At 33.7% G+C, this 27,680-nt stretch overlaps 4 protein-coding genes across 6 annotated transcripts; 3 read left to right on the forward strand and 1 right to left on the reverse strand.

Moving 5' to 3' along the window:
- The first annotated feature begins 1,810 nt into the window (after window positions 1–1,810).
- On the forward strand, window positions 1,811–3,105 carry LOC105781884 (adenylyl-sulfate kinase 3). Its single transcript, XM_012606410.2, has 6 exons — window positions 1,811–1,934; window positions 2,021–2,170; window positions 2,427–2,545; window positions 2,629–2,713; window positions 2,864–2,910; window positions 3,004–3,105. Exons 1-6 carry the CDS (start codon window positions 1,811–1,813, stop codon window positions 3,103–3,105), a joined length of 627 nt encoding a protein of 208 aa, XP_012461864.1.
- A 1,766-nt stretch (window positions 3,106–4,871) lies between these two features.
- On the reverse strand, window positions 4,872–8,618 carry LOC105783612 (probable protein S-acyltransferase 17). The gene is made up of 10 exons (XM_012609174.2): window positions 8,137–8,618; window positions 7,953–8,046; window positions 7,146–7,240; window positions 6,886–7,053; window positions 6,731–6,803; window positions 6,547–6,599; window positions 5,941–6,032; window positions 5,805–5,857; window positions 5,534–5,659; window positions 4,872–5,439 (listed from the first exon to the last, which is right to left on the reverse strand). The coding sequence occupies exons 1-10, from the start codon at window positions 8,283–8,285 to the stop codon at window positions 5,161–5,163; spliced, it is 1,182 nt and encodes a 393-aa protein (XP_012464628.1). The 5' UTR covers window positions 8,286–8,618; the 3' UTR covers window positions 4,872–5,160.
- Window positions 8,619–16,155: 7,537 nt separating this feature from the next.
- LOC105783835 (gibberellin receptor GID1C) lies at window positions 16,156–18,378 on the forward strand. Of its 2 annotated transcripts, none has more exons than XM_052626333.1 (2): window positions 16,156–16,524; window positions 17,235–18,378. In XM_052626333.1, the coding sequence occupies exons 1-2, from the start codon at window positions 16,486–16,488 to the stop codon at window positions 18,315–18,317; spliced, it is 1,122 nt and encodes a 373-aa protein (XP_052482293.1). In that variant the 5' UTR covers window positions 16,156–16,485; the 3' UTR covers window positions 18,318–18,378. The 2 variants fall into 2 exon arrangements, with proteins under 2 accessions (XP_052482293.1, XP_052482294.1); XM_052626334.1 differs by having other exon boundaries at window positions 17,335–18,378.
- A 5,629-nt stretch (window positions 18,379–24,007) lies between these two features.
- On the forward strand, window positions 24,008–26,605 carry LOC105784962 (gibberellin receptor GID1C-like). 2 transcript variants are annotated; one of them, XM_052626336.1, is made up of 2 exons: window positions 24,008–24,363; window positions 25,178–26,605. In XM_052626336.1, exons 1-2 carry the CDS (start codon window positions 24,357–24,359, stop codon window positions 26,071–26,073), a joined length of 903 nt encoding a protein of 300 aa, XP_052482296.1. In that variant the 5' UTR covers window positions 24,008–24,356; the 3' UTR covers window positions 26,074–26,605. The 2 variants fall into 2 exon arrangements, with proteins under 2 accessions (XP_052482296.1, XP_052482295.1); XM_052626335.1 differs by having other exon boundaries at window positions 24,009–24,363; window positions 25,078–26,605.
- Window positions 26,606–27,680: the final 1,075 nt, after the last annotated feature.

Consider the following 27,680-nt stretch of genomic DNA (forward strand, 5'->3'; position numbering starts at 1 on the left):
CTTAAATCTTCCCATAGGTGCTTTTAAGAGAAAAAGAACCAGTTGAAGTAGCTCCCCAAGTTATTTTATCAAGATCCGAAAAGGGGTGCGGTGGTGGAACACCTGCAATTTTGTTAATGGTCTCTTCTAAGACCCACAATCTGAAAAGGTCCAAATTCCACGATTTGTCACCTGCAACCATGCTACTAAGAAGACAATCCATATTAAGGTTAGAAAGAGATGGAATCTGTACAAATAAGGGACCACAATTTGGAATCCAAGGGTCACGCCAACATTAGATACTATTTCTATCTCTAATAGACCATAAAAGGTTTTCGCGAATGAGGGGCCATACCTTAGAAATGGATCTCCATAAAAAGGAGCATCTAAAAACCCCGTACTTCGACCAGGACCCAAACCCAAAGGGCATCATCGTTGACGCATTGAATCCCAACTTTCTAAAGCCATATTTGCACTAGCACTAGAAGATCCCCAAACGAATTTCCGTACAATGCACTCAATCTCTTCATAAAGGCCTTTGGGAACCATCATCGTCTGCATAAAATAGCTTGGAATTGAAAGTAGAACCGATTGAGCTAAGGTCACCCTTCTTGCTAAAGAGGGCTATCTTGCATCCCAGCTAGACAACTTACTACGCACCTTATCAACCACAAAGCATAATGTATTGTTGGTAACCTTCTCATGGAAAAGGGGCACACATAGATACGTTCCCAAGTTACTTACCTCCTAAAAACTAAAAAAATCTACTGATACTCCTCCCTATACTGCCATCAACCCCTCTAGAGAAAAAAATATTCGTCTTCATAACCAGTTTATCCTCCCTATAACTCTCGGAAAGACCATCTTAAACCGATTTGCAATGACCTTCATAACCAGTTTGTAAAGGACAAAACATAAACTAATATGTCGAAAGTGAGCGAAGCCCTCCAAAATTTGAATTTTAGGGATAAGCACGATAAGCGAGTTATTCAATTCCGAATCAAAGAGTGTACTTTTTTTATTTCACAAATAGTTTTAAAAAACTTCACTAATGCTGTACCAAATATTTTTCAATACATTATTCTCTCTAAAATTTTAACTTTTATCATTTTAACCAAAACCACTACATAATTTTTCTGTTTACATAAATTTTATCTAGTTAAAATAAATTTTATATAAAATAATAAAGAAACTTTGGTTTAACTGACAAAATTAAAGATTTAAGAAACTCAAGTCTTAAATTGTTTCTATATAAATTTTATATAAAAGTATAAAAATAATAATAGTGCAGTATATTAATGGATGAAAATATACCAGAAAAAGGAAAAAAAAAAAACTGTTTCCTTTTCTTCTTTCCTATGTGTATGCCGCCTTCAGCTCCGCTCCTACCATCTCCTCTTCCATCCATATAATAAGCACACAGTTTCTCTCTCATTTGTTTCATTCAACTTCATTTAAAAATATAACTTTCAACAGCCTTGTTTCTTTCTCTCTCAGGTTCCTGCCATTACTTTTCTCTCTTTCTTTCATGTGATGGGTAGTTTCCCTGGATATATATATATATATATATATATATATATATATATATATATATGCGACATAATGTGTGTTTTTGGTTTACGTGTACATTCATGTGGACGATGATGTAATGTTTTCTGAGTCTTCTGCAAAATTTTGATTTGTCCAGCCTCCAAAGTCTTTGGAACATTTAAGGGTTGAAATGGTTATTTAATATTGCGTAATATGTAGATTATCTGGTTGTTAACAATTCTAGGTCTACTTGTTTGTATGCATATTTATATAGACACAGAAGACAACTAAAGAACTTAAGATGTCGACGGTCGGAAATTCAACCAATATATTTTGGCAAGAATCCCCGGTAGGGAAGCTTGAAAGGCAGAAACTCCTTCACCAAAAGAGTTGTGTTGTATGGATCACAGGTCTCAGTGGATCAGGTTTATACATCAAAGGACTTTCCCTATATGTTCCAACTTGCTCTTTTCTTGGCTTTGAATTTGAAATTTGCTTCAATCATGTTCAGGTAAAAGCACACTTGCATGTTCATTAAGTAGGGAACTCTTTACAAGGGGAAATCTATCTTACGTACTCGACGGAGACAACCTTCGACACGGATTAAACCAGGATCTCGGTTTCAAGGCCGACGACCGAACAGAAAATATACGCAGAGTTGGTACGTATGCTCTAAGTTTAAGAGTTGATGGTTTTGCTTGGCGTCCAAGAAATGTAATATATGTATGTATAGCTACAAATCTTGGCTCAAGTATGGTTAAATGTGCAACTTTCACTAAAGTAACCACGGACATAATGGCTTAGAGGAACCCGGATATCGGTTCGGTAGAGCCGGAGGTGTGATTAAGGCATGGTTCTTCTTTGACGCATCTTGTTTGAGTCGGGTCTCTAACGTTTTCTGCAATATTAATATTTAGGTGAAGTTGCAAAGCTGTTTGCAGATGCTGGTTTAATCTGCATAGCCAGTCTAATATCTCCCTATAGGAAAGACCGAGATTCATGCCGTGCTATGTTGCCGGATGCCAACTTTATAGAGGCAAAACCCTTATCTTTCGTTTGATTTGTTTTATCTTTTTATTTACTTGAATGAAAATGCTTTTTCCTTGTACATATTTGCAGGTTTTCATGAACATGCCTCTGACATTGTGTGAAGAAAGAGACCCGAAAGGCCTTTACAAGCTCGCACGTGCCGGAAAGATTAAAGGTTTGATCGATTGCCTTCGGACATTCGTTGACCGCAAAATTGCCTCCTTATTCCCTTTCTCCCCTCCCACCAACAACAACATGCATACATACATGAGCAATGGCCTCAGCTTTAAGGACTCTAACAAGGGAATTGTGTTGTGTATTATAGGTTTTACAGGCATAGATGATCCTTACGAACCGCCATTGAACTGTGAGGTATGTAAGCTACTAATTATGACATTGAGATTATAGTTAGGCTATCTTTCTGCAAACAGTGGGAAATGGATAATCATTTTTGCTTATTTCCAGATCGAAATAAAGCAGAAAGCCGGAGTTTGTCCGACACCAGGAGCTATGGCAGGGGAAGTAGTTACGTACTTGGAGGAGAAAGGATATCTGCAACATCAGTAATGAACTCTCGAAGGCGGTCGTTTTTACAACATTACTTCTAGGATTCCATTTGCCCCTAAGCATGGTTAGTTGGTTCTAATTATATCATCTAAATGAAGATTGTTTTGTGTTCTAGTGCTAGGGACTATGTTACTCGAACTCGAGGGTTTCGGGGGTCAGTTTGCTTGCTGCAACTCCATTTGCCCGAAAGCATTGTTTGTTGGTACTAATTACATCATCTACTAGTTGCTATTTTGCAGTTGCCAGGGATTAGCAACCATTGTTTTACTGGAAATTCCAGATTCAAGACATCCAACTTCTTGTATTCTGGATATAAGTTAATGAACACCACCTGTGACTTGATTCCTAGTCTATTAGGTTTTGATTTTTAATGAAATGGTTACTCAGAAAAATGATAAACCAAAGGTTAAATTTTGCTATTAGTCCTTATATTTTGCGAAAGCTGTAGATTTAATCCGTATACTTTAATTTGGTATTTTTAGTCTTTGTACTTTTCAAATTTTAAAATTCCAGTCCTCACCAATTGTTAAATTCATCAAATTCTGCTATTTCTGAAATCCGACATGACAAACATATTATCATATGTATAATGCCATGTTAGTTTGTTATTTTCACACATTACTCACTAAAAATCTAGTTAATGGATTAATGATCGACGTTTGCATCATGACTAAAATTTCAAAAAAAGTTATTCAGTGCTATAGTTGGATGTCAAAGACATCTATTTTTAAAACAAAAGATCGGTCTTTTGGTGCCATTACTTATCTATTCCTATAGATTTTATAAATTATAAATATATATATACTACAATACAAATTGCATAACATAAATGAATAGAGATGAGAAAATCGCATAAAATGCTTCTATTCTAGAACAAAAAACAATATGATATAACCCTTTTTATTTATATTCCATACACTATCCAGAAAAAAAAAGAAAAAAAAGAGAAGAATTTGTATTTAATTTATTGGTACCTTTCTTTTTATATCTCCATTCAAATCTATAGGATAGATTAGTATCTATATCTATTATGATATATAAATCGAATTGATAAAATAAAACGCAAAAAAAAGTCTTTCTTTTTCTATCTCCGCCTAGTTTTTGTTGTCTTACATTTATAATTTATACATCTCCATTTATACATGAAAACTACATCAAAATAAAAAGTGTAAAACCCATTTTATCTACCCATGCAAACTTGAATTTGATTTTTTTTTCCATAAATTGGTAATTGGTCAAGCTCGAAGAAAGGGTATGCCCAATTTTCATTTTCAACCAAATTCGAATGAGACTCGTAGTTAATATGTTAAATGATACATAATTTTGAAAAACAATATTTTATTATGTTAATAATCATTTTTCTTTTAATTATATGTAAATAGAAAGGAAATATCAGATAATCTTTCCTACAAGAAAAGGTTCATTTATTGTAGTGGAAGACAATCAATTAGTTCCATAATGAAAATGAACTAGTTAATAAGTTCGAATAAACAAGCTCAAATAATTTGTTTTTCTTTTAAGTTCTAGGACACCCTATGATTTATATCATACTTTTTGGGGAATTCTTTGTATTTTTATCGATGTATCTAACTTATTGTAAATAGAAATTATTGTAATATGTAATAATAAATAATAATTGATATTTTCAGAAAAAATATTACTATAATGAAAAAACAGAATTCGGCGAGATCATTTGATTACTTCTAATTTTGAAATTTGAATATTTTTGAAATAGTTGCGAAAGATTAAAAAATTAAGAATAAAAATTCCAGCCAAAAAGTAACACAGAGAGTGTACTCTCTTTAATTTCTTTAGTCTCCAATGTTGTTCATCTTACAAAAGTAACAATGTCTGGATTCCCATTTTCAAGGACAATAACATTAAGCCATCAAGAAGCTGTATAAATGGACTATCCTCCAAATCCCAACCTCGAGATTTCGATGCGATTATCCCATCTTGAACTTCTGGCTGAGAACATGATTTGACTGACGGAGGTTAAGCACGGATAACAGCAGAAGTTGAGTGAATGAATATGTAATATCAGTCGACAAAGCTTTAGCCGGATTTCGATTTAGTATGCAAAAATGATGCTCTTGTTGAAACTGGGAAAACGACCTCGTAGAGATTGTGAAAGAACCCTTTATCATACACATTCTTCTTTACAATGGCTTCAGTATCCTGTAGAAGGGACTGTCTGAAGAAGGATTTACATTTGCTCTCTCGAGGCTTTCCTTCAGTAGTCATCCCGGCGATGTTCGCTTTCAGTGCCGCTGTACTCGCTCGTGCTTCGATCAGTTTCTTCTGCCAGCTTATGTAGTCTTGCCACTTGAAGGTCTGTAATTTCAGATACATTAGAAGAGATGAGTATTTCCAGGTTTATGTCAGAGTAAGGTAAAAAACTACCAAACAAGGTCTAAACAGATCTGACCTCATTTGTTGTTGTGTTCGTGAGACAAAGATTAGCGTGATATGCGAAGAAACCCGCTAACAAGAGAGAAACTACACCCATGAACACCATAAGAAGTATCTGGGTGTTATGTGCGTCTAATAGCCACTGCGAAAACCAAATGATTACTTAAATTCAAAAGAAGCTAAACTGCGTAGAGAATAATCTACACCATAATAAACAGGAAATCAAACATCGAGCAATAACCCTAAGCAAAAATTCAGATACCGGTGTATGTATATATGACACTCACCTGTACGACATACGGAGCTAAACTGCGAAGAGAATTATCCACACGATAATAAACTGGAAAAACAAAGAAAACGACATCGAATGATTAGTCCATAGATTTTTAAGAAACTAGAAAATATTAGTCCAAATCGATTTACCTGTTAAAACATGCACAATTTGCAATTCTTTCAATCGTCCAGCAAGAACCAATCCAATAGCAATTGTCCCATAAATGCAAAGAAGGAAATGCCTGAAGAAATGCTAAATATGAATTTCGAACACTAAAATGGAAAAGCAGCTTTTTTGGTAACGCATATTACCAAGACAGGTCGAGCACAGATGAGTGCTGAACACAAGGATAAGCCATGTTCTCAATCTCCAACAAGTACACAAATGAAAAAAGTGCTTTATATTAAAGGATAAAAAGCAGGCACTTCTCGATTACTAGATTTAGATCATCAGTCCAACCAAAATTAATCAGAACCTTTATACTTATAACTAACTTATATTAACGAAATTGGATGTTCAAAAGCTCCAGTCATAGTTAATGACTACGACCCAAGTAATTGACAGAAATGGCTGCTAGTGTTGGATGATTGCCACCTAGTTATGTTACTTGGACTCGTGTTTAACTGTGTATGTGTTTGACACAGATATGTTCAACAATTCAAGCAAAATGAAGAGTCAAAGTGAACACCACCGCCCTAAGTAAATCGAATGAAAAATAAAGACCACTAGCTGCAGATAAATAGTGCAGAACTCACCATAAAAGAAAAGCCAAGAAGTATCGGGTATTTCTCTCCCCAATACAGTTATTCTGCAATATATAAGAGCATATTAAGTAGATATTGAATGAGATTCAGATTTTTTAAACATTATGTACATAAAACAACTTGCAATACAAAGTAAAATAACAAAGAAAAGAATAGATTGAGATGCCGGTCAAACCATCCATCCACAGTGATGATCAAAGCGAGCAACGCATCGATTGCATAAGCTGCAGTGCTTCGATCTAGCAGGTCTGGAACAATAGCAAAATCTCATCACGCTTTAAGTTAACAAAAAGGCTATCAATAAATACAAAACCAACGCAATGACCCTACTTTGGAATTTTACAAGTGGGACATTCTTTCTCGGTATAGATGATATTGTCATAAGGATAAGCAGATAGATATCGTGAAACATTATCAGCCTTCACAGTCCCCGGATCAGAAAAGCTAGTTACTAGAAAGAGCAGAATGCCGACAGCAACAGCCAAAAAACTTGCGTACCTAAAAGAAGATACAAAATACAAGGAAAAGAGGGAAGACGATCATTTTGAAGAAATCAGGTTACAGCAGAGAACTCGCTTCTTAGCACATACCTATGAACTTCACTCAGATAGTACCCAGGAATATAGCTAAAAGACGTCTTCACTATAATGTAATAAGTCGTTCCAATTATTGCCAAGTATATAAGCTGTCATAAAAAGAAAGTCATAAAATGGTTTACCACAATACGGAAGAAAAATCACCCCTTTACTAGTACAAAACAACCCTTTATAAGATCATCTTTTCAATACGGGTACTTTTCAAGCTAGGGTAGAATACTGGAGCATCTAAACCGTGAATTCTTATCATTTGCATCTGAGAGCAACTTCTTTATATAGTATGGTGTAGGTTTCCTCATTTGACGCATGTATGTTGGCAGTGAGTTTTGACATTAAAATGGACTTTATAGGGCCGTGACAGAACCGAACCTCTATTCGGTTTATCCTCATTCATCATATATAATGTGCATATAACTAAAGTCGTGAATCAGATGACAAAGATCAACAAGAAAACTCAGTCAATCATCTTATAATTCAATACAACATCTCAAGCTTCACACCGTTGTCACTCTCCCATAGAAGGGCAAAGGCCGAAGTTTCGAGTTCTCTCTCCCCCTAAGACTTCCTCATATTGATGGGTACCAAATGAATCTTATAATTCAATACTTTAGCAACTGAAACTAAATATCATTACCCATGCTGTATAGCTTTCTAATGTTCCCAAAGAAAACAACTTTCATGTATCCTAATTCAGATTCTACAATAAAATACCCAAATTCATAGAAATTCACTCAGCTATGAAACAAGAAAAAAAGCAGAAATCATTTTTCCCAGGGGCTTCAATTGGTATTAGAATTAAACCTGTAAGATAGGATTAGGCCTATCACAACAATAATACTCAACGGAAAGGATCAAATTTGTTCCTCTATCTCCAAAAACAGCCCCAATAAACCTCCTGAAACAAATTAAAACAAGAAGAATCATACCCAAAGCAAGAAAAAAAAAACCCATCAAAGAAAATGTGGTAAAAAGAAATGGAAGTTACAGGAAGTATTGATAAGCTCCGAAAGTGAGGAAACGATGGATAGAGCTGATGGGTGTTCCTTGGAAGATAGGCCACTGCCCACAAAGGAAGGAAACAACTATTGTAAGAGTTATCAACCCATGGCATATCAATGCCCAATGCAAAGACATCTTTGTGAACAAGAATAAAGGGGCGAAGCTTTTTCTGGGTCTTTGAGACACAGGGAAAAAAGGGGTATTTTGTGAGAGAAAATCTGGAAGATTTTCAGGAAGAGGTGGATTGGTTTGACTTTTCGATGTTTTGTTTTACTTTTATGGCAGTTTCTTAGTTGGGGTTTGGTTTTTCGGATGTTTGTTCTAACTTCATGGTATTGAATTGTTTAGTGCACGAACTGAACAGAGAGACAATTTATCAGAAATCTTTTCCTATTTGATTATTGAATTGTTCATTGGATTGGATCTTTCCTTATGAATTTGGGAATGGGGTCATGGCCTGTATCAGTTGGGTACGATGTTAGAAAAGAAAATCGATTTAATTATATAAACTTAATTTTTTATAGGGTAAATTCCAAGTTGGTCACCCAACTTTTAGGGTTCTTTCATTTTGGTCACTCAAAATGAAATTCTTACAATTTAGTCGCTTAACTTTTAGGGCATTTTCATTTTAGCCACATCATGTTCACACTCTCATTTTGGTAAAAAAATTGGTTTCCCTCTCCCTCCTTTCGTTGATCTACCCGTAGAGCTCATATTCAAAATTCCTAAACCCTAAATTCCGCTGTGAAGATAGAAAATGGAAAACGGGAAAAGAGCAGAAACTTCAATTCGATGGAAAGTTGAGTAAGGTGAGTTGCGGTATTTAATATACCGGTGGTTTGAGGGATCTGATTGGTGGAGTGAACACTCACGAAGATTGCCAACGTGGGAAAAAAAGTTTTGGTTTCCCGCGAAAATCTGCTCTCTGTTTGGAATCGTATCGGTTCTTTGTATTTTATTCTATATGAAAACGCTGTCGTATAAATGTGCCACAATTGATGTTACTTGAAAGGATCTCAAAATTTTGCCTAAACCGATATCTTGTTTTTGGGCTTTAATCATTCACAAATCTTCATTGTTTTGGGGCCCAAAAAGAACCCAAACATATGACTGTCATGTCTCGTGTTTTTTTTTTTACTAATTTCTAATATCACATGTATTACATATAATTTAAGGTGTTTAAATTTTAAAGTAATTTTAAATAATATAATTTTAATTATTATAATTAATTTTTAATTTTTTATTATAATTTTAATAATTATAATTATTCTTAAACAAACAATTATCATAATTTCTATTAAATCATAATTATTTTTAAAGTATAATCATCATAAATTCTATTTTATGTCAATCTTTTAATTAATAATTTTAAATTAAATATTGAAATTGTTTTTAAATGTAATTTTGGAGTCGGTAATAATTTTTGAAATTTTATTGGGCGAAGAATTGACTTGAATGAGTGTGAAATTATAAGTTTTAATAGTTTAAGGACTAATTTGAATAAGAGAAGAATTAAAAAGGTTTTAAGTTATGATTAGCCCAAGGGTTCGATAGCTATGATGGAGCTATTCCCCCTTAGTCAATTGCCTTTCCCTTCTCTGCCGCCGAGAATTGTGGACCCAGGAAGTAATCGATCATCAATCTGTATTTATAAGTCATAACCATTTAAACACTCATATATGTTTATTTTTGTATAAAAATATTTTGTATGAGAATTAATTTGTTTACTCTAATTACTTATATCATATATTTAAAATCGAAGATTTTACTGAAAAATTCAATTTGTGGAAACCATATTCATTATAAATATATATGGGCAAGTATTCTATCCGCTATGAAATTAAAGTAGAGTTTAACGCACTCTAACATGGAATTAGTTATATTGTATAGGATTTTAATCTTTTAATTTAACCCAACCAATTTCACTCAATTCAACTCGAATCGAATTTCATTTCAGTCGACTTGATTCGAAAAAAATTTAAATCGAATTAAGATGATAAAATAAGACTCATCAACTTGATTAATTCAAAAAAATTTATTTAATTCAACTCGATTCGATCGAATACTCACCACCATGCTAAAAATGTATTAAAACAAAAGGGAAAGAATCATACAATGTATCTGACCTCTATTATGCGTGGATTATATTATTTGATAATGAATATAAAAGTGGGCTGTAGTATTGGCTGAGTGTGTGTGTCCTTATTCGAGGGAAGTCCACAACAATCCAAAAACTGATCCCAGTTGTTGACCCATTGCCAATGCTTCCAAAACTATAGGGGGACTGTGGGCTGAGAGAGAGATGCCTAATAATAATAGCAAAAACTAGAACTTCACGGACAATGACAGCGGCATATATAGACAGACAGATACTAGCTGTTTGGTTTTGCTTCCTCACTCATTTTTCCAATTACTTATGTCTTGTTTTATTTTTATTCCACTTCCTTTTCTTTTCTTTTTTTCTAATTTCTCATTGAGTTCTATATTTTTTTTATTTTTAATACATTTTAAGTTAATTATTCCCCCTTACTCGTTTTTAATATATTTTACGATTGAGAAGATATGAAATTATTTTAAATACTTTTTATTAAAAATAAATATTATTTGAGTAGTAAATTCGACAAGGGATGTATTTATATAAGATTTATATTATTTTCTTTTCAATTTAAAATTTAAAATTTTAATAATTAAGTTGATTGAGGATTTAGCTCGATTTGTATGGGCTTGATTATTATCAATGTAAAAGAACATGGGTTCGAGTACGCTGAAATGCATTATCCTCCTACTTATGGGTTGAGGAGAGACTTTGGGTAATTTTAGATATTGTCTAACAAAAAAAACATATATGATCAGAAATTATAACAAGATTATTTAAAAAACTTAATAATTAATATTTATATAAATCAGTCATATATGCTAGATTTTTTTAATTAGTCAAATAGGTCATTTTTTTCAAAAATTAAGAAAATAGATTGATTTTGGAGAGAGTGTGTGAAAGCGTGCTTTCCTGCCACCTGTGACGTGCTCGGTTGGATGCACTTTCTTCCAACGATCATTTCCCAATGGTCAGAGTTTGAAATAGGCCAACGGTAATTTTTTTTAAGAATCTCGCATCTGGCAAATAACCATATTAGGGCTACAAATTGGATCCTACACTTATCAACGCTTTGGTGGAAAGATGGAGACCAAGATATACACATTCCTTCTTCTATACAATGATTGTATAATCACACTCGAGAATGTAACTCTACAACTCAGTTTACCGGTGGATGGACTAGTCGTAACAGGGTCAGTGGTAGTTCGCAATAAAAAAGATCTTTGCGAAGCATTTTTTGAAGAAGGTGTTGAGAAAGTTTCAAGGTGGTTAGATAGATATGAAATGATTGGAATATAATTTCAAAGATCTTCCTCCAGACATGACTACCGTTGTCAAAAAACAATTCGCCCGAGCATTCATCTTGAGGTTATTCGGGGGAATTCTAATGCCCGATAAATTTCAAAATTTGGTACACATAACGTGGCTACTACACCTAATCGAATTCAAAGAAAACAGATGACTGAATTGGGGATCAATCGTGGTGGCCACGTTGTACATGAAGTTGTGTCAGGCGACGGTAGCGACTACCATTTTTACGTCCCCGAGTGAAAGGTGGAACCATGGGTCGAGTTATGTGGGCCTACTGGAATAGCTCGAAGATATCCGGCTGTTGTTAGATCAACGCTCGAAAGTCGAGGTTAGTTTTTTTTCAAACCTATAATAATTACGCAATAATTTGAAATTTAAAATTTTACAAATAACAAAATTTATAATTGTGCACTACAGTTTTAATGGATGCATACGCCGATTCGGATATCATAGAATATGTCCCACTCAAATTTTTGGCTATTTGGAGTATGTGGGACATGAGGGTGCCATTGATAGTTTACGCAACAATGGAGATGCACAAATCGGATCGAGTGATGCAACAGTTTGGACAGAGGTAACAAATTCCACCTCAAGATATCGAAGCACTGCACAATTTTGATTTACGGAGGGAAAATTAACGAAAATTGGCAATATTTCCACAAGGACTATATCGACATTTGGGATCATAGGATGGATTCCTTACCCATTCACGAATCTTTTTTCACATCAGATATAGTGACCTATTTGGAGTACATGTATTGGTTTAGGGTCACCGACAAGCCATATATACTGTCGGTAGAGACGAGGAGTAGGCAACTTTGTCCGAATAGGCCACGGTAACCGCCCCAGCATCATAGGTCCGGAGCAAGTGCCGCGACGTGTTCGTCATTGGATCCAACCCAATAAAGGCCACCGATGGCTACACCACATCCCAATTAGTTCCCTCCACATATTCATATTCCTTTCACTAACTCCATTTTTATTTCACAAGCACCACCACAACATCCTGCATCTACACCTCTTACTGATATGAATTTCGCTACAGCTCCGTCCCCAACATATTACACACCGATGTCGATATTGATGTTGACACAAATGTCGATACCAATGCGGATACTTGTTCTAAAAGCAATGCCATCATCAATACCGAAGTAACCGAGTTTTACGACATCGTACAATTATTCTTCAATAGTGCCACAAGCACTCACCGCGTCGTTATTTTATCAATGTGCCTTATCATCGTAACCCCTTCTCATAGAATAGAAGACACATGATAGGAGGCTAGGATGACATCACACTCAACTAAGGAAGAAGGAGATGAAGACGAAGACGGGGTGGAGATGAAAATAAAGACGAAAGTCGATATGAAGATTAATATGGGGGTTGAGGTGAAGAAGAAGAAGATGAAGATGATGATCGCGACCAAGAGGAGGAGCCGACACCCCAAGTTGTACATAGAAATCCTACCCACAACTGTCAACCACCACCCTGTGACACACATTCGACTCGACGACGCCAGTGATATATTTTTCATTTACTTTTTGTGATGTAAACATAATTGATATTGATAAAATATGATAATGTTTTTTTTTATATTTTTGTTACAACTTATAATTGTCTTTGTTAAATTCTATTATATAGTGTATGAAAGTTTTCCATATATAATACTTGATATGAAACATGTAACGATCCGAAAGTTAGTAGTGTCGCAAAACGTGGTTTCAAAAGCCCATTTTCATAACTTAGAGTCATAAATATTTTTATTCAATTTTTACGGAGTTATATAGTAGGCGAATTGAACTTTGGATAGTTACTTTTATCGAATTAGTGATTAATTAAGGTATAGAGACTAAATTGTAAAAATAGTAAAAGTTCAATCGCTAGAGAAATTTTAATTGGTACTTGAAGTAGGGCATAAAGTGGCAATTTTTTCACTATGTTGCTTTCATATACCCTAGATGCATAACCTCTATTGATTGTCCCTCTCTCGAACATCCACATTGGTGCGTATTCGAGTAGAATTCGGACGATTGTTTGAGAAACGACGCAAGTTCATATTCGGGGCCAACTCAAATGAACATTGGACACTTGCGGCTACATACCCTAATATGGGACGAGTGGGAATTTAAATCTCCATACATTTTGCATGTGTTCTAGTCTGTACATATCGTTAATATAATGCGTGTACTATATTCTAACATTTGCACACGCAGTAATTACATTTGTGTATGGGAATCGAAGTGCTTGGAATCTCTCACTATCGCAAGTCTCTTTCGATATGTCAATATAGAATCTTTCACAATTGCAAGTCCATTTCGCTAGGTTTGTTTTCATGTGCCCGTATCGTAGACCCCTATCATATGATTGTGTCCATTGTTCGAATGATATATTAACGAGGTAGGCAGTATTGGCGCTGTTGATGGCGCACAAGTTATCCAATATTTTATGGAAACGATGTTAGATGAGTTTGTACCCTGTCAAAAAAAGTATACCCATGAATGCAAACAATGAACGAAATATGGTATAACAAAGTTGTGGAAATAGTGGCAACTACGTACCCATGTTAATGCATTGATCTTGCTCACTTTTCGAAGGCCATTTTGAGTGATAGTTGGAGCCAACATGTCGTATACAGTACCTATGATGTGTGAGATCCTAAAAGTCACAGTGTTCTTCAATAGCATCCAAGATTTCGGGTCCCTTGTCGGAGATGACACATATGTTGGGCTGCGGGCAAACACGATGGCATAATCAGATAAGGAATAAGTCACAGTTATTTGTTTTTTTCTGAATTATTGCAAATGCTATTGACAAAATCCTCTAATTACCATCCCGGGCATTAACTATCAACAACCGATGCTCATACCTCCCGTACAGCCAGATGCCGTCAATTTGTATCAAATGTTTACAGTGCTGAAAAGTTTTCTTGCATTGATCGAAGATCTAAAAGAATCGATAGAATACTCCTTTCTTAGGGACCAGACGATTGTGAAAGTACGCTTGGTGCATTTCTAGATTAGTTACGAAACCTGTTATGCATCAATCAAGTACTTAACACCATTGCCACAATCGTTATATGACATGTTTCAGCTGTGATGCAACTTATCCGTAGTCTATTGTTTTGCAACCCATGCCTTGTAGTACGATGACGTGTAATCGTAAAAGCTACAAATGTTGGCAATCAACACCGACACAAGAATCTTGAGACTCACTTTCACCATAGGTAGAATTATGTCAGATATCATGTTAAAGTCTAACCTCGAATGATCCTGATTTACACTTGCAAAGTACGAGTTAAAGTTACGTTATTGGCAAAAATGAAGACCCTTGTTAGGTTATGTTATGTCGGATATCGGGTGATTGCATCGCACACCTGCTGCAACTCAAGCATGTAGACTGATATACTTCTTTATTGTCCACAAGCTCGTCTTCTTCTGAAAATATGCTACGATTTATCATTTGCATATTCTGTCTTGCATTGCACTTTTTCCCTTAAATTTCTCCGAACGAGATTTTACGACATGATAGTTCACACAGTTCTTGAAGATGTACCACTTCAGTGCAGCAAGAAAAACATCATTGTTGGGATACTCCATGCCAACTTCCAATACCCGAACATTTGATGATGAACTTGAATGGCCAGGTGTTCTATGCGAGAGCTATGAGAACTCTAAACCACTCTTGACGGAGAGGTCGATGTTGATAATGTGGTGCGGAAGTTAATATAAGATATATATTTTGTTCTTTTTAATTTAAAAATTAAAAACTTAATAATTAATATTTATATAAATCTTTAATATAAATATATATTTGTGTTAAATATGGAAAAATAAAAAAAAATTGCACAAATTTCAATAAAACAACATCCATAGGACCCAGTTAGAGGTGATCATGGACTGGGCTGGGCTGGACCCGGACAAAATTTTAGACCGGTTTTCTAGGCTCAGGCCGGCCCGGCTTGAAATATGGGCTTAAAAATTTGACAAAGCCCGTCCTGAAAGAAAATTGCTAAGCCCGAGCCTGACCCGGCCCATATTAAATTTTACAATACTAAAATAGCATAAAAAACCTGCAAAATATAATCAACCAACCAGAATATCTATACATTAACCAATCAACATATTTAATTTTATAACAAACTATAAATTGTAAGCTAAATTAAATTTCAACAATTAGAAAGGAAGGTAACCTAAAAAGCAATCGAAGAAGCATGAAAGTTAAAAAGTATATTTGATTAAAAATAAAAAATAAATATTTAATATATAATTCGGGCCTGGTTGAGCTGGCCCAGGTCAAAAAAGTTTTACCCGAGGCCTGACCCGTTTCCTAAACGAACTTCATTTTTTTGCCTAAATTTATATCTCGAGCCTACATTTTTACCCGAATCCTCTTATTTTTTGAGCGGGCCGTCGGGTCAGGTAGCCCAACCGATGATGACCTCTAGACCCAGTAAACAGTTATCTTTCGGCCGATAAATTTGTCATATCTCGTGTGCTTATTCACATCAGGTGTACTTTAGTCATTCTCCGTTGACATCTTCTAACCTGAGCCACAAGTTTCCTAACCTTCACCCACACCACACACATATAATAACCTCCCTGTTTTAATTTATTTATCGGGGTGAGATTTATCATTTTATTGTTTACTCTGTTTTTCTGCTCTCTTATGAACTTATAATTAAGCCAAAAAGAAAAAAAAAAGAAAAGGTTTTAATGAATTTGATAATGAGCTGAACAGCAGAAAAAAGAGGGATCTTTGGAGTGGAAAATAGAATAAGAATAGAATCTTTGTTGGTTGTTTCTTCTTTTTTTAAAAAAAAAAAAACAAAATTGGTTTTGTGAAATGAATTGTGGGTTTCTGGGTTGTTCTTCAAAAGGATCTGTTTGAAGCTTTGGGGTTTTGTTTTTGAGTCCTTATAGAAGGGGGGAAATGGCTAGAAGTAATGAAGTCAACCTCAATGAATGCAAGGTACGATCTTTATTCTTTGTTTTTATTTGTCAATTTCTATTATTTCTATCTAGAGTTGGATTGTCAAAGTCGGTTTTTAATGGATTTGTAATCTACTTTATGCCTTTTTTGGTTAAATGAAACCCAGTGTAGCGGTGTTTTTTTTTTTTTTTTTGGTTAGAGCTTGGTAGTCTTATCAAGTCATTTCTATTTGAAGATCTTTTCTTAAAACTTTGGGGGCGTTTAGGGTTGTTGAAACTTTATTATTTTCTTGCTTTTGGGGTATGTGTCTATTTAATTTGTGGATTGTTTTGCTTTTGGTTTTTAGTGATTTAGGTTTGGAGCTATTGATTGTGTTTCTCCAAGAAAGTTGGAGTTTTCCGATAGTAGTTTAATCTTTGGAGTAGTGTTATTTAAGAGGCTTGATTAGATTGTGAAGATCATATAAATCAGTGAAGGAATCTACATGTTGTTGGTTTGGATCAGCTTGCTTTGATGGATAGTTTTGTCTTTAGTACCTTGTGAAAAATTATGGAGTTCATAGCATGTATTCATACTGACTTTTGTTGTGTATATTGACAATTGACAAAGTGAGTCAAGTAAACAATGGATTTGATCTTTTCTTTGCCTTTGACTCTGAATAGATAGTGGTTTCCCTAAATATATGTGTTGCTTGGGAAGATGAAGCTCTTTGTTTTGATTTTTTTTTCTTTGCCTTTGTCTCCGAATAGATGGTGGTTCCCCTAAATACGTGGGTCCTCATCTCCAATTTTAAGTTGGCTTACAATCTTCTTCGTCGACCTGATGGCACTTTCAATCGTCACTTGGCAGAGTTTCTTGATCGCAAAGTCCCTGCTAATGCGAACCTAGTTGATGGGGTTTTCTCGTTTGATGTTCTCATTGATCGTGGTACGAGCCTCCTGAGTCGGATTTATAGGCCAGCTACAGCTGAAGAGCCTCAACCGAATATTGCTGAACTTGAGAAGCCTGTTACAGCGGAGGTGGTCCCTGTTATTATTTTCTTTCATGGCGGAAGCTTTGCACATTCCTCGGCTAATAGTGCTATATATGACACTCTATGTCGGAGATTGGTAAGCCTTTGTAAGGCTGTTGTGGTCTCCGTGAATTATCGCCGTGCACCCGAAAATAGATATCCGTGTGCTTATGATGATGGGTGGACTGCTCTCAAGTGGGTTAACTCTAGACCATGGCTTCAAAGTCAGAAAGATTCTAAGGTTCATATATATCTAGCCGGAGATAGCTCTGGTGGTAACATTGCACACCATGTTGCTCTGCGAGCCATAGAATCGGGAATTGATGTATTGGGAAATATATTGCTCAATCCAATGTTTGGTGGACAAGAAAGAACTGAATCTGAAAAGCGTTTAGATGGGAAATACTTTGTTACTCTACGAGATCGGGACTGGTATTGGAGAGCTTATCTTCCTGAAGGCGAAGACAGAGACCATCCTGCATGTAATCCTTTTGGACCTAACGGTAGAAGTCTCGAGGGAATCAAATTTCCAAAGAGTCTTGTCGTGGTTGCCGGCTTGGACCTTATTCAGGATTGGCAATTTGCTTATGTTGAAGGGCTCAAGAAAGCTGGACAAGAGGTTAAACTTTTATACATGGAACAGGCCACGATTGGTTTCTACTTGTTGCCGAATAGCAATCACTTCCATACTGTTACGGACGAGATAAGCAAGTTCGTGGGTTCTGACTCTATTAAAACAATAGGGGAAAGAATCATGCAATGTATCGGACCTCTATTATGCGTAGATTATGTATGTTTATTCAAATGTTTTTTAGGATAAGATGGAAAATAAATTGATTATTAATATTATTTGATAATGAATATAAAAGTGGGTTGTAGTATTGGTTGTGTGTGTGTGTGTGTCCATATTCGAGGGAAGTCCACAACAATCCAAAAGCTCCTCCCAGTTGTTGACCCATTGCCAATGCTTCCAAAACTATAGGGAGACTGTGGGCTGAGAGAGAGATGCCTAATAATAATAGCAAGAACTAGAACTTCATAGACAATGACAGCGGCATATATAGACAGATAGATACTAGCTGTTTGGTTTTGCTTCCTCACTCATTTTTCCAATAATATTACTTATGTCTTGTTTTATTTTTATTCCATTTCCTTTTTTTTTTAATTTCTCATTAAGTTCTATATTTTATTTTTATTTTAATACATTTTTAATATATTTTAATATAACTTTTTTGACTTTTTGTTCAGAGGAATTGAAATAACTATTAGTTTGTTTGTTTTTTAATTTTAGAAATTCTTATGAATAATATTTATTTTTAAAATTTTTTAAAAGCAATCAATTGTGCATTTACGGTTATTTTTTCAACATTGCATTTATTTTTCTTTTATTAACAGAAATTATTAATTACAATTCAATCATTATTTACTCAATTTTTGAATATTGTAGAGACTAAATTATTTTTTATAAAGATAATTTGAACCAAATTATTGTTAGAATGAATATCCCGTCAATAGATTACAATTTAAGGTTTAAATTACTCTTTTTTTTTATCTTAATAATGATTAAATTGCTCCTTAATTCATATTCTATCAATGGAAATAGTTAATTTTGGTAATGCAAAAGAAAAGTTGGGAGAAGACTTCTAAGAAACTTTAAATATAACCCTACTTCCTACTTTTATCGAGTAACTGAGGATAAGGCCCAACACATTTACGTTGTTGTTGCCTGCTTAGTTTATGTTTGTGCCTACAACACATATTGGATGGATTTGTTATTTATCTTTTACGAATATGATATCATTTCAGTTTCTAAATTGTTACAATTTTGACTTGATCTGTTGTGTTTTTTTAAGGAAACTAGCTTTTGGCGGTTGTGCTTTTTAGGAAACTGACTCGTCGGATTTATTGTTGTCCTTCAAAAAATCTTATAAATAGTTGGGTCATTCTCCTCGTGTTCTCGTTTCTGAAAACTTTTCCCACCAAGTTTTCAATCTTGTTTTCCTGACCTATTTTTCCAGATCCTTTTTCGAGAAGAACAATACAAATTGTGTTCCACCTTCTTTATTCGTGTGTACGAATATTGAAGTTTTGTGTTAATCTTTGAGGGCGACGTCCACTACACGATTACACCGACCAGGGCGGATTTACTTCTAAGATGGTGATTCTTCCATGGCACAGTAATTATTTCAGTTATTTACACAATTTACTCTTTCCTGTTAGTGCTAACGGTTTGTTTTGCAATAATATATTTCCAACAATTAACCCTGTTATTAATTGATTTTACTTGCTCACACAATATAGGCCTATCTATAGATTAAGCGATGAGTGTTTGAATAAATTTTTTTTGTCCTCACACCAATTTAGCTCAGTTGGAATTTAAATTAAATAATTTAAATATAATTATAAAATTTACACGTATTAATAAAAAATATAAAATCGATATTAATCGTTGAAATTAATTTTCGAAGGGAAATGACTTTAGAACTTTATTTTTACGATACGAATATAGAATCATGGTGGTACATTATGAGATTGACATGATTAATGTACTATGCAGAATGGGATGAATTATGAGATGGGGACAATGCGAGAGATGGATGGATGGATGGATGGATGGAGAAAGGTTAATAGGCTGAGGAAATGAATTTAGATTCAAGAAAACGAGGGTTTACCTAATTTTTTAGAATATATAGTATTGGTATTCAAACCAGCAATGGCAATATCCTCAAGTGGGTCACCATGTACACATCAGTATTAAGTTTAGTTGTCTCAATACAGTCTTCTTTTAACTGAAGATGTCAATAAGCACCATCCAAAGTCTTGATGTTCTCATTGTGAGTAAGGTGCACTTTCATTTGCTCCCAATTATGAGGTAAGGATCGAATAAGGGCACGAACCAGATGATCATTGGACTGTGAGCTACATCTTTCAGCTCACTTATCATATTAGACACTTCTCTTACATGCTGCATCATATTATGATTAAATCATTTATTGTTGCCACTAAACTTTATCTTAAGAGCAATCCACATTTCTTTTGCTATTTCATTCTTACCAAACTCACGTATGATGTCATTGTCTATACTACTTAGCAATATAATGCGAGCAATGGAATTTTTCTTTTTCTAGCCATCTTAAATCTCTCAATCCCTTCTATGTTGGGTCGTATTCTCATCTTCAGACTCTTTCTGAACATTATTTAGAACCTCGTAAATCTCTTGTTACTCTAAATCATACTGATTTTTTTTTTACTCTAGATTTCAAGATTTCCCTTTTAATTTTCAACTTTTTTCTTTTATTTTTAATTTGCATTAGCTTTACTTGTATATTAAAAAAAATGAATTCACATAGTAGGCTTCAAGGTAAAGAAAAGAAAACCCACACACTTACTAAAAATTGATAGTTAATCTTATATTTGATCTAATCTCAAAGTTTGAATCAATTTACTTTAAATTTAATAATAATATTATTATTTAATTTTAATATTAAAATATTAAATAATATAAAAATAAATTATTAACATTTTTAAATCAATATTATTATTAAATCTGTTTGGTGCCATGAGTTAATAAGATACAAACATAATTGAAAATGAAAAATAAAATAAAATAAATTTTGAAATAGAAATAACAAATATTTTATATCTTAAATGTATATTTTATAATATATTTTTAATAAATGACTTAACTATTTATCTAGAAAAACCTCTTTTAAAAATGTACTATTTTTAAATGATTACCCACTTTCATAAAAATATTTTTATTTAAAAAAGTTAATGTAATTTTGGTATCTAAATTTGACAATTAGATTATTTTTATATCTATGTTATTTTTATGGTCCACTTTACTATCTAAATTTAGTAATTAAATCATTTGTAATCTTGAACTTGGAAAATGTAAAACATTGATGACGTGATACTTTAAGGTTACACTACGCATCACTTAAAAAAATAGTATAAATTTTAAGTGATGATGTGGTACAACTTCAATATGTCACTGAAGACTAAAATAGACAGTTGTTAATTTCAGGAACCATAATAGATAAAAGGGGTAAAGTACAAAAAAAAAATAGTTATTTTTGTTTGCCTCAGATTACATTTTAGTCACTTATGCTTGAAATGTTACGTTTTAGTCACTTACGTTATGGTTTTGTTACGAAGTGGTCACTCTACCGTTAAGTTCTGTTACCTCCCTAACTGCGATCTTACGTGGCAATCCAAATTAAATTTATTTAATTAAAAACCTATTTTCATCCCCGTAACTAGACATCTAAGTTGTCATTTAAAACCTATTTGGACTACCACGTAGGACTGCCATTAGGGAGGTGAATGAGTCTAACGATAGAGTGACTATTTCGTAACAAACGATAACGTAAGTGATTAAAACATAACATTTCAAACATAATTGACTAAAATGTAATCTGAGGCAAACAAAAGTGACTATTTTTATACTTTACCCTAGATAAAAGATACAAATATTAAAATGAATTTAATTAACAAATTCAAGATAAAAAAAAACATTTTTATTACTTTTCACTTTCTAATATTTTTAATAATTTTATTACATTTAAGTGTTCTAATTTTTAATAATATATTTCAAAGTTTTGGTTTGTTTCACATTTAAAATTTGAATTTAAATTGAGATTTTTCCAGTATAGATTAAATATAAGAATACATAAACTTTCAAAATAAGCACAAATTTTAGTAAGGATAAAAAATCATGAATAGCTCATAAAAACGACAACAACCTAAATAAGAAACGGCATCGATTTTCCGCCATTCTCCTTTCCCATGGTATGGTATTTCCGTGGTTTGGATGTCTAAAATAGGTGTAAAGTGTCATTTGATATAAATAATCATCTGAGGAAGTCAAAGAGGAGATCTGACGGACTCCGTTTGTCCTCACGTGACCTGACGTCGGCGCATGCGGGGTAGCTTTTGTTTTGTCAATCATTTCCGTTATCGTTAGTTTCCAATTTATTAGAACGAGACCATTTTGTTTAAAGGGATTATTTTTTCAAGATATAATTGCGAGGTGAAAAATTCTATCGTACCACAACCACCGCCAATCAATATGAATTAGCCAATAAGTTATTGGTAAGGGAAACAGTCCGTGAGTTGGACAAATTTTTTTCTTTTAAATTCGTATAATTGATCAATTTTATAATTTAATAATTTAATCGATCAATTTAGCTCTTAATGAATTTATTCAAACTGATTTAGCATCGACTGAAATTGGATAAAAGAATCGGAAAGATCCTTGTAATAAGATTTAGATTACATTTTGCTCTTTCTATTAAAGAAATAGGTAAATTAATCATTGTATGTTAAATCAAAGAGCAAATTGGTCATTTGTTAAAAACTTCATCTATTTTTACTATTAAAAATTGGTCTTTCTATGTCAGCATGATATACAGGAAGTACAACTTGTGTCGCTATCTAGTTATTCCATCAGACACGCTAGTTTTTAATTGTACAAAATAGATGAATCTTTTAAAAGGACTAATTTGTTATTTGATTTAACGCACAATGATTAATCTACTATTTTTTAAGTAGATGGAGCAAAATGCAATCTGACTACTAGTATAAGAGCCTTTATGGTGCTTTTACCTTGAAATGGTTCAATCTATTGAATTGAATTAAATTGGAATTGGTTTTTAGTTAAAGTTTTATATTATAAACTTTTTAGGCAATGTGTCTAGAATTAGACATAACTCCTCAAACCCTTAAATAAGAGGATAAATGCACTTTGACGCACTCAAATCCATATCCTTTTACACTGATAACAATGTCAATGCCAAATGAACTAAGACTCAATCGACTTATATTATACTATATATTTGTTTTTAATATAAAAAACCCAAATTTTAATACTTAATTTTATCATTTGAACCAACAAAATTAACCAAAATCTTTTTATATTATATATTATAAACATGTTTTTAAAATAAAAATTACATATATTAAAAATAAATTAAATTGATGAACTCAATTACAAAATTTCATGATGAAGAACCTATCCACATAACTTTTTTTATACATCACAATTTTTAAGCCCTATTTAACCATTATAATTTATTTAATTCAACTGATTGAATCGAAAATTATTGATTATTTTTTATAATTAAAGATAATATAACCTAAATTTATTTTTATATTTTAAAATTCGAATATATGATTTTTTATTATAAAATTCGTCAACGGATGTATTTATATAAGATTTATATTCTGTTCTTTTAATTTAAAATTTAAAAGTTAATATTTATATAAATCTCTAATATAAATATATATTTGTGTTAAATATGAAAAACTAAAAAAAAAATGTACAAATTTCGATAAAACAACATCTATAGGACCCAGTAAACAGTTATCTTTCGGCCGATCAATTTGTCATATCTCATGTCCTTATTCACATTGGGCGTACTTTAGTCATTCTCCGTTTACAGCTTCTAACCTGCGCCACAATTTTCCTATCCTTCACCCACACCACACACATATAATAACCTCCCTGTTTTAATTTATTTATTGGTGTGAGATTTATCATTTTATTGTTCACTCTGTTTTTCTGCTCTCTTATGAACTTATAATTAAGCCAAAAAGAAAAAAAAAAGGTTTTAGTGAATTTGATAATGAGCTGAACAGCAGAAAAAAGAGGGATCTTTGGAGTGGAAAATAGAATAAGAATAGAATCTTTGTTGTTTGTTTCTTCTTTAAAAAAAAAAAAACAAAATTGGTTTTGTGATATGAATTGTGGGTTTCTGGGTTGTTCTTCGAAAGGATCTGTTTGAAGCTTTGGGGTTTTGTTTTTGAGTCTTTAAAGAAGGGGGGAAATGGCTAGAAGTAATGAAGTCAACCTCAATGAATGCAAGGTACGATCTTTATTCTTTGTTTTTTTTTTTTTTTGTCAATTTCTATTATTTCTATCTAGAGTTGGATTGTCAAACTTGGTTTTTAATGGATTTGTAATATATTTTATGCCTTTTTTGGTTAAATGAAACCCAGTGTAGCGGTGTTTTTTTTTTTTTTGGTTAGAGCTTGGTAGTCTTATCAAGTCATTTCTATTTGAAGATCTTTTCTTAAAACTTTGGGGGCATTTAGGGTTGTTGAAACTTTATTATTTTATTGTTTTTGGGGTATGTGTCTATTTAATTTGTGGATTGTTTTGCTTTTGGTTTTTAGCGATTTAGGTTTGGAGCTATTGATTGTGTTTCTCCAAGAAAGTTGGAGTTTTCCGATAGTAGTTCATTCTTTGGAGTAGTGTTATTTAAGAGGCTTGATTAGATTGTGAAGATCATATAAATCAGTGAAGGAATCTATATGTTGTTGGTTTGGATCTGCTTGCTTTGATGGATAGTTTTGTCTTTAACACCTTGTGAAAAATTATGGAGTTCATAGCATGTATTTCATACGGACTTTTTTTGTGTATATTGACAATTGACTAAGTGAGTTAAGTAAACAATGGATTTGATCTTTTCTTTGCCTTTAACACTGAATAGATAGTGGTTTCCCTAAATATATGTGTTGCTTGGAAGATGAAGCTCTTTGTTTTGATTTTTTTTTTCTTTGCCTTTGTCTCTGAATAGATGGTGGTTCCCCTAAATACGTGGGTCCTCATCTCCAATTTTAAGTTGGCTTACAATCTTCTTCGTCGACCTGATGGCACTTTCAATCGTCACTTGGCAGAGTTTCTTGATCGCAAAGTTCCTGCTAATGCTAACCCAGTTGATGGGGTTTTCTCGTTTGATGTTCTCATTGATCGTGGTACGAGCCTCCTGAGTCGGATTTATAGGCCAACTACAGCTGAAGAGCCTCAACCGAATATTGCTGAACTTGAGAAACCTGTTACAGCGGCGGTGGTCCCTGTTATTATTTTCTTTCACGGTGGAAGCTTTGCACATTCCTCGGCTAATAGTGCTATATATGACACTCTATGTCGGAGATTGGTAAGCCTTTGTAAGGCTGTTGTGGTCTCCGTGAATTATCGCCGTGCACCTGAAAATAGATATCCGTGTGCTTATGATGATGGGTGGACTGCTCTCAAGTGGGTTAACTCTAGACCATGGCTTCAAAGTCAGAAAGATTCTAAGGTTCATATATATCTAGCCGGAGATAGCTCTGGTGGTAACATTGCACACCATGTTGCTCTGCGAGCCATAGAATCAGGAATTGATGTATTGGGAAGTATATTGCTCAATCCAATGTTTGGTGGACAAGAAAGAACTGAATCTGAAAAGCGTTTAGATGGGAAATACTTTGTTACTCTACGAGATCGGGACTGGTATTGGAGAGCTTATCTTCCTGAAGGTGAAGACAGAGATCATCCTGCATGTAACCCTTTTGGACCTAACGGTAGAAGTCTCGAGGGAATCAAATTTCCAAAGAGTCTTGTCGTGGTTGCTGGCTTGGACCTTATTCAGGATTGGCAATTGGCTTATGTTGAAGGGCTCAAAAAAGCTGGACAAGAGGTTAAACTTTTATACATGGAACAGGCCACGATTGGTTTTTACTTGTTGCCGAATAACCATCACTTCCATACTGTTATGGACGAGATAAGCAAATTCGTGAGTTCTGACTGTTAATAGAATTAACCTGACCTACAGGCCGCCATAAACGACAGGAGCTTGACATTCCTCCACTTGTGGCAACCAACAAGTTTGCAGTTTATGATTGTGTAGTATTACTAGTTAGTGTCTTATTAATGCTGGTATTATTTTGCTCCATATTTTCGGACTACCGAGCTTGATTATATGGTAAAGAAGAGGTATTCCAGCTCATAGCTGGATCAGGATGTGTTCTGGTCTGCATTCACTCGCCTGGACTTGAGTGTTATAGTTCGATGAAGCTCTTGTTTCAGTTAGAGCCTTTTTGACTATGTTTTAGCAGACAAAGTTTAAGAGTTACAAATTCTGGCTTCTTGCCACAAAGGAGAAGAAGACAGGAATATATGGATAACATTCGGTAACCGATCAAGGGATCGGTGTCTGGCTAATGTTATATATATAAATATATATGCTAATTTTAGAACATGGATTAGAGAGTTCTCCATGGCTTTTATGACCCTGTATGTTTATACATATGTGTTAGTATATATAAAGATGTTTGCTTAAATCACTCTCCTCCCTTGTCTGACATTCAGCTTTCTCTTTTCCTCCAATTTAAATGTGGGTATTTTATTGGCTCTATTATTGTTTGAAACACTACAGGACAAGTGTAAATACAACTATATATATATATATCCTATTAAGATTGAGACGTTTTGGACTCTCTTGTTTACAAGCAGGTACACTCTTTTAACTCTTAATCAGATATGGTAATATATGTTTGTGAGGAATCAAAAGGTGTAGACATTTCATGCATTAAATCCCAGCAGGGACAAAAGGGGTATCAACACACCTTTGACAAATGATTGGAAGCAAATTCTAGTAAGTCTTTTATTATTTTTCTACCTATGGGATTGGGATTTTGATTTGATATTTTATTGTCATTTCTTGAATGCTTGTTATTATGGTATGGATGATTAAATTTGGAGGGTTGAATCTTTGCATAAAATACAGGAATTGGCTTGTTTTGAAAAAGGAAAGGAAAAAATAGAACAAACATACATGGTATATTAATGGTGATTGCAAAATGGATGACATTAAAAGGGGGACCACTTGAGAGAGCATACACCATCCCTTTTTTTGTAAGCTGTTATGATTTGCTTTCATAGTGCTAAAAGAATATTAGCATAATGTTAAAGAACAGCTAAGCTTTTTGATAATGACATCAAAAGCCCTGTCTAATTGACTTTAATGGAAAATATGGCACTATCTTAAGAAATAAATTTGATTTCATTTTGTCCTTCTTTGTTTCTTCTTAACATATATGACAATGTCAACTATTGTGATTTTCTTTTATTCCCATCCTACTACAAGATTATTGTTTTGCTTCTAATCATGCATTCTGACTAGGATTTGCATCTGAAATTTCTGCTCATACACCTTTCTATTTCATTATTATTGAATATTCATGGTTTTAAGACTCTGGAAACATGAAATAATTTATACATTCTAATGTTTCCAAAATCATCAGCTTACCATTTTGTTTACGAAAGATATCATGCAGGTTGAGGATAGTGCCAACATTTATATCATAATCAAATTGGTACACAGCCAACGCAAGATTCATGCCTATTCTCAAAGACAAT

Source organism: Gossypium raimondii, chromosome 13 (genome assembly GCF_025698545.1).
Source record: "Gossypium raimondii isolate GPD5lz chromosome 13, ASM2569854v1, whole genome shotgun sequence".
Taxonomy (NCBI): Eukaryota; Viridiplantae; Streptophyta; class Magnoliopsida; order Malvales; family Malvaceae; genus Gossypium; species Gossypium raimondii.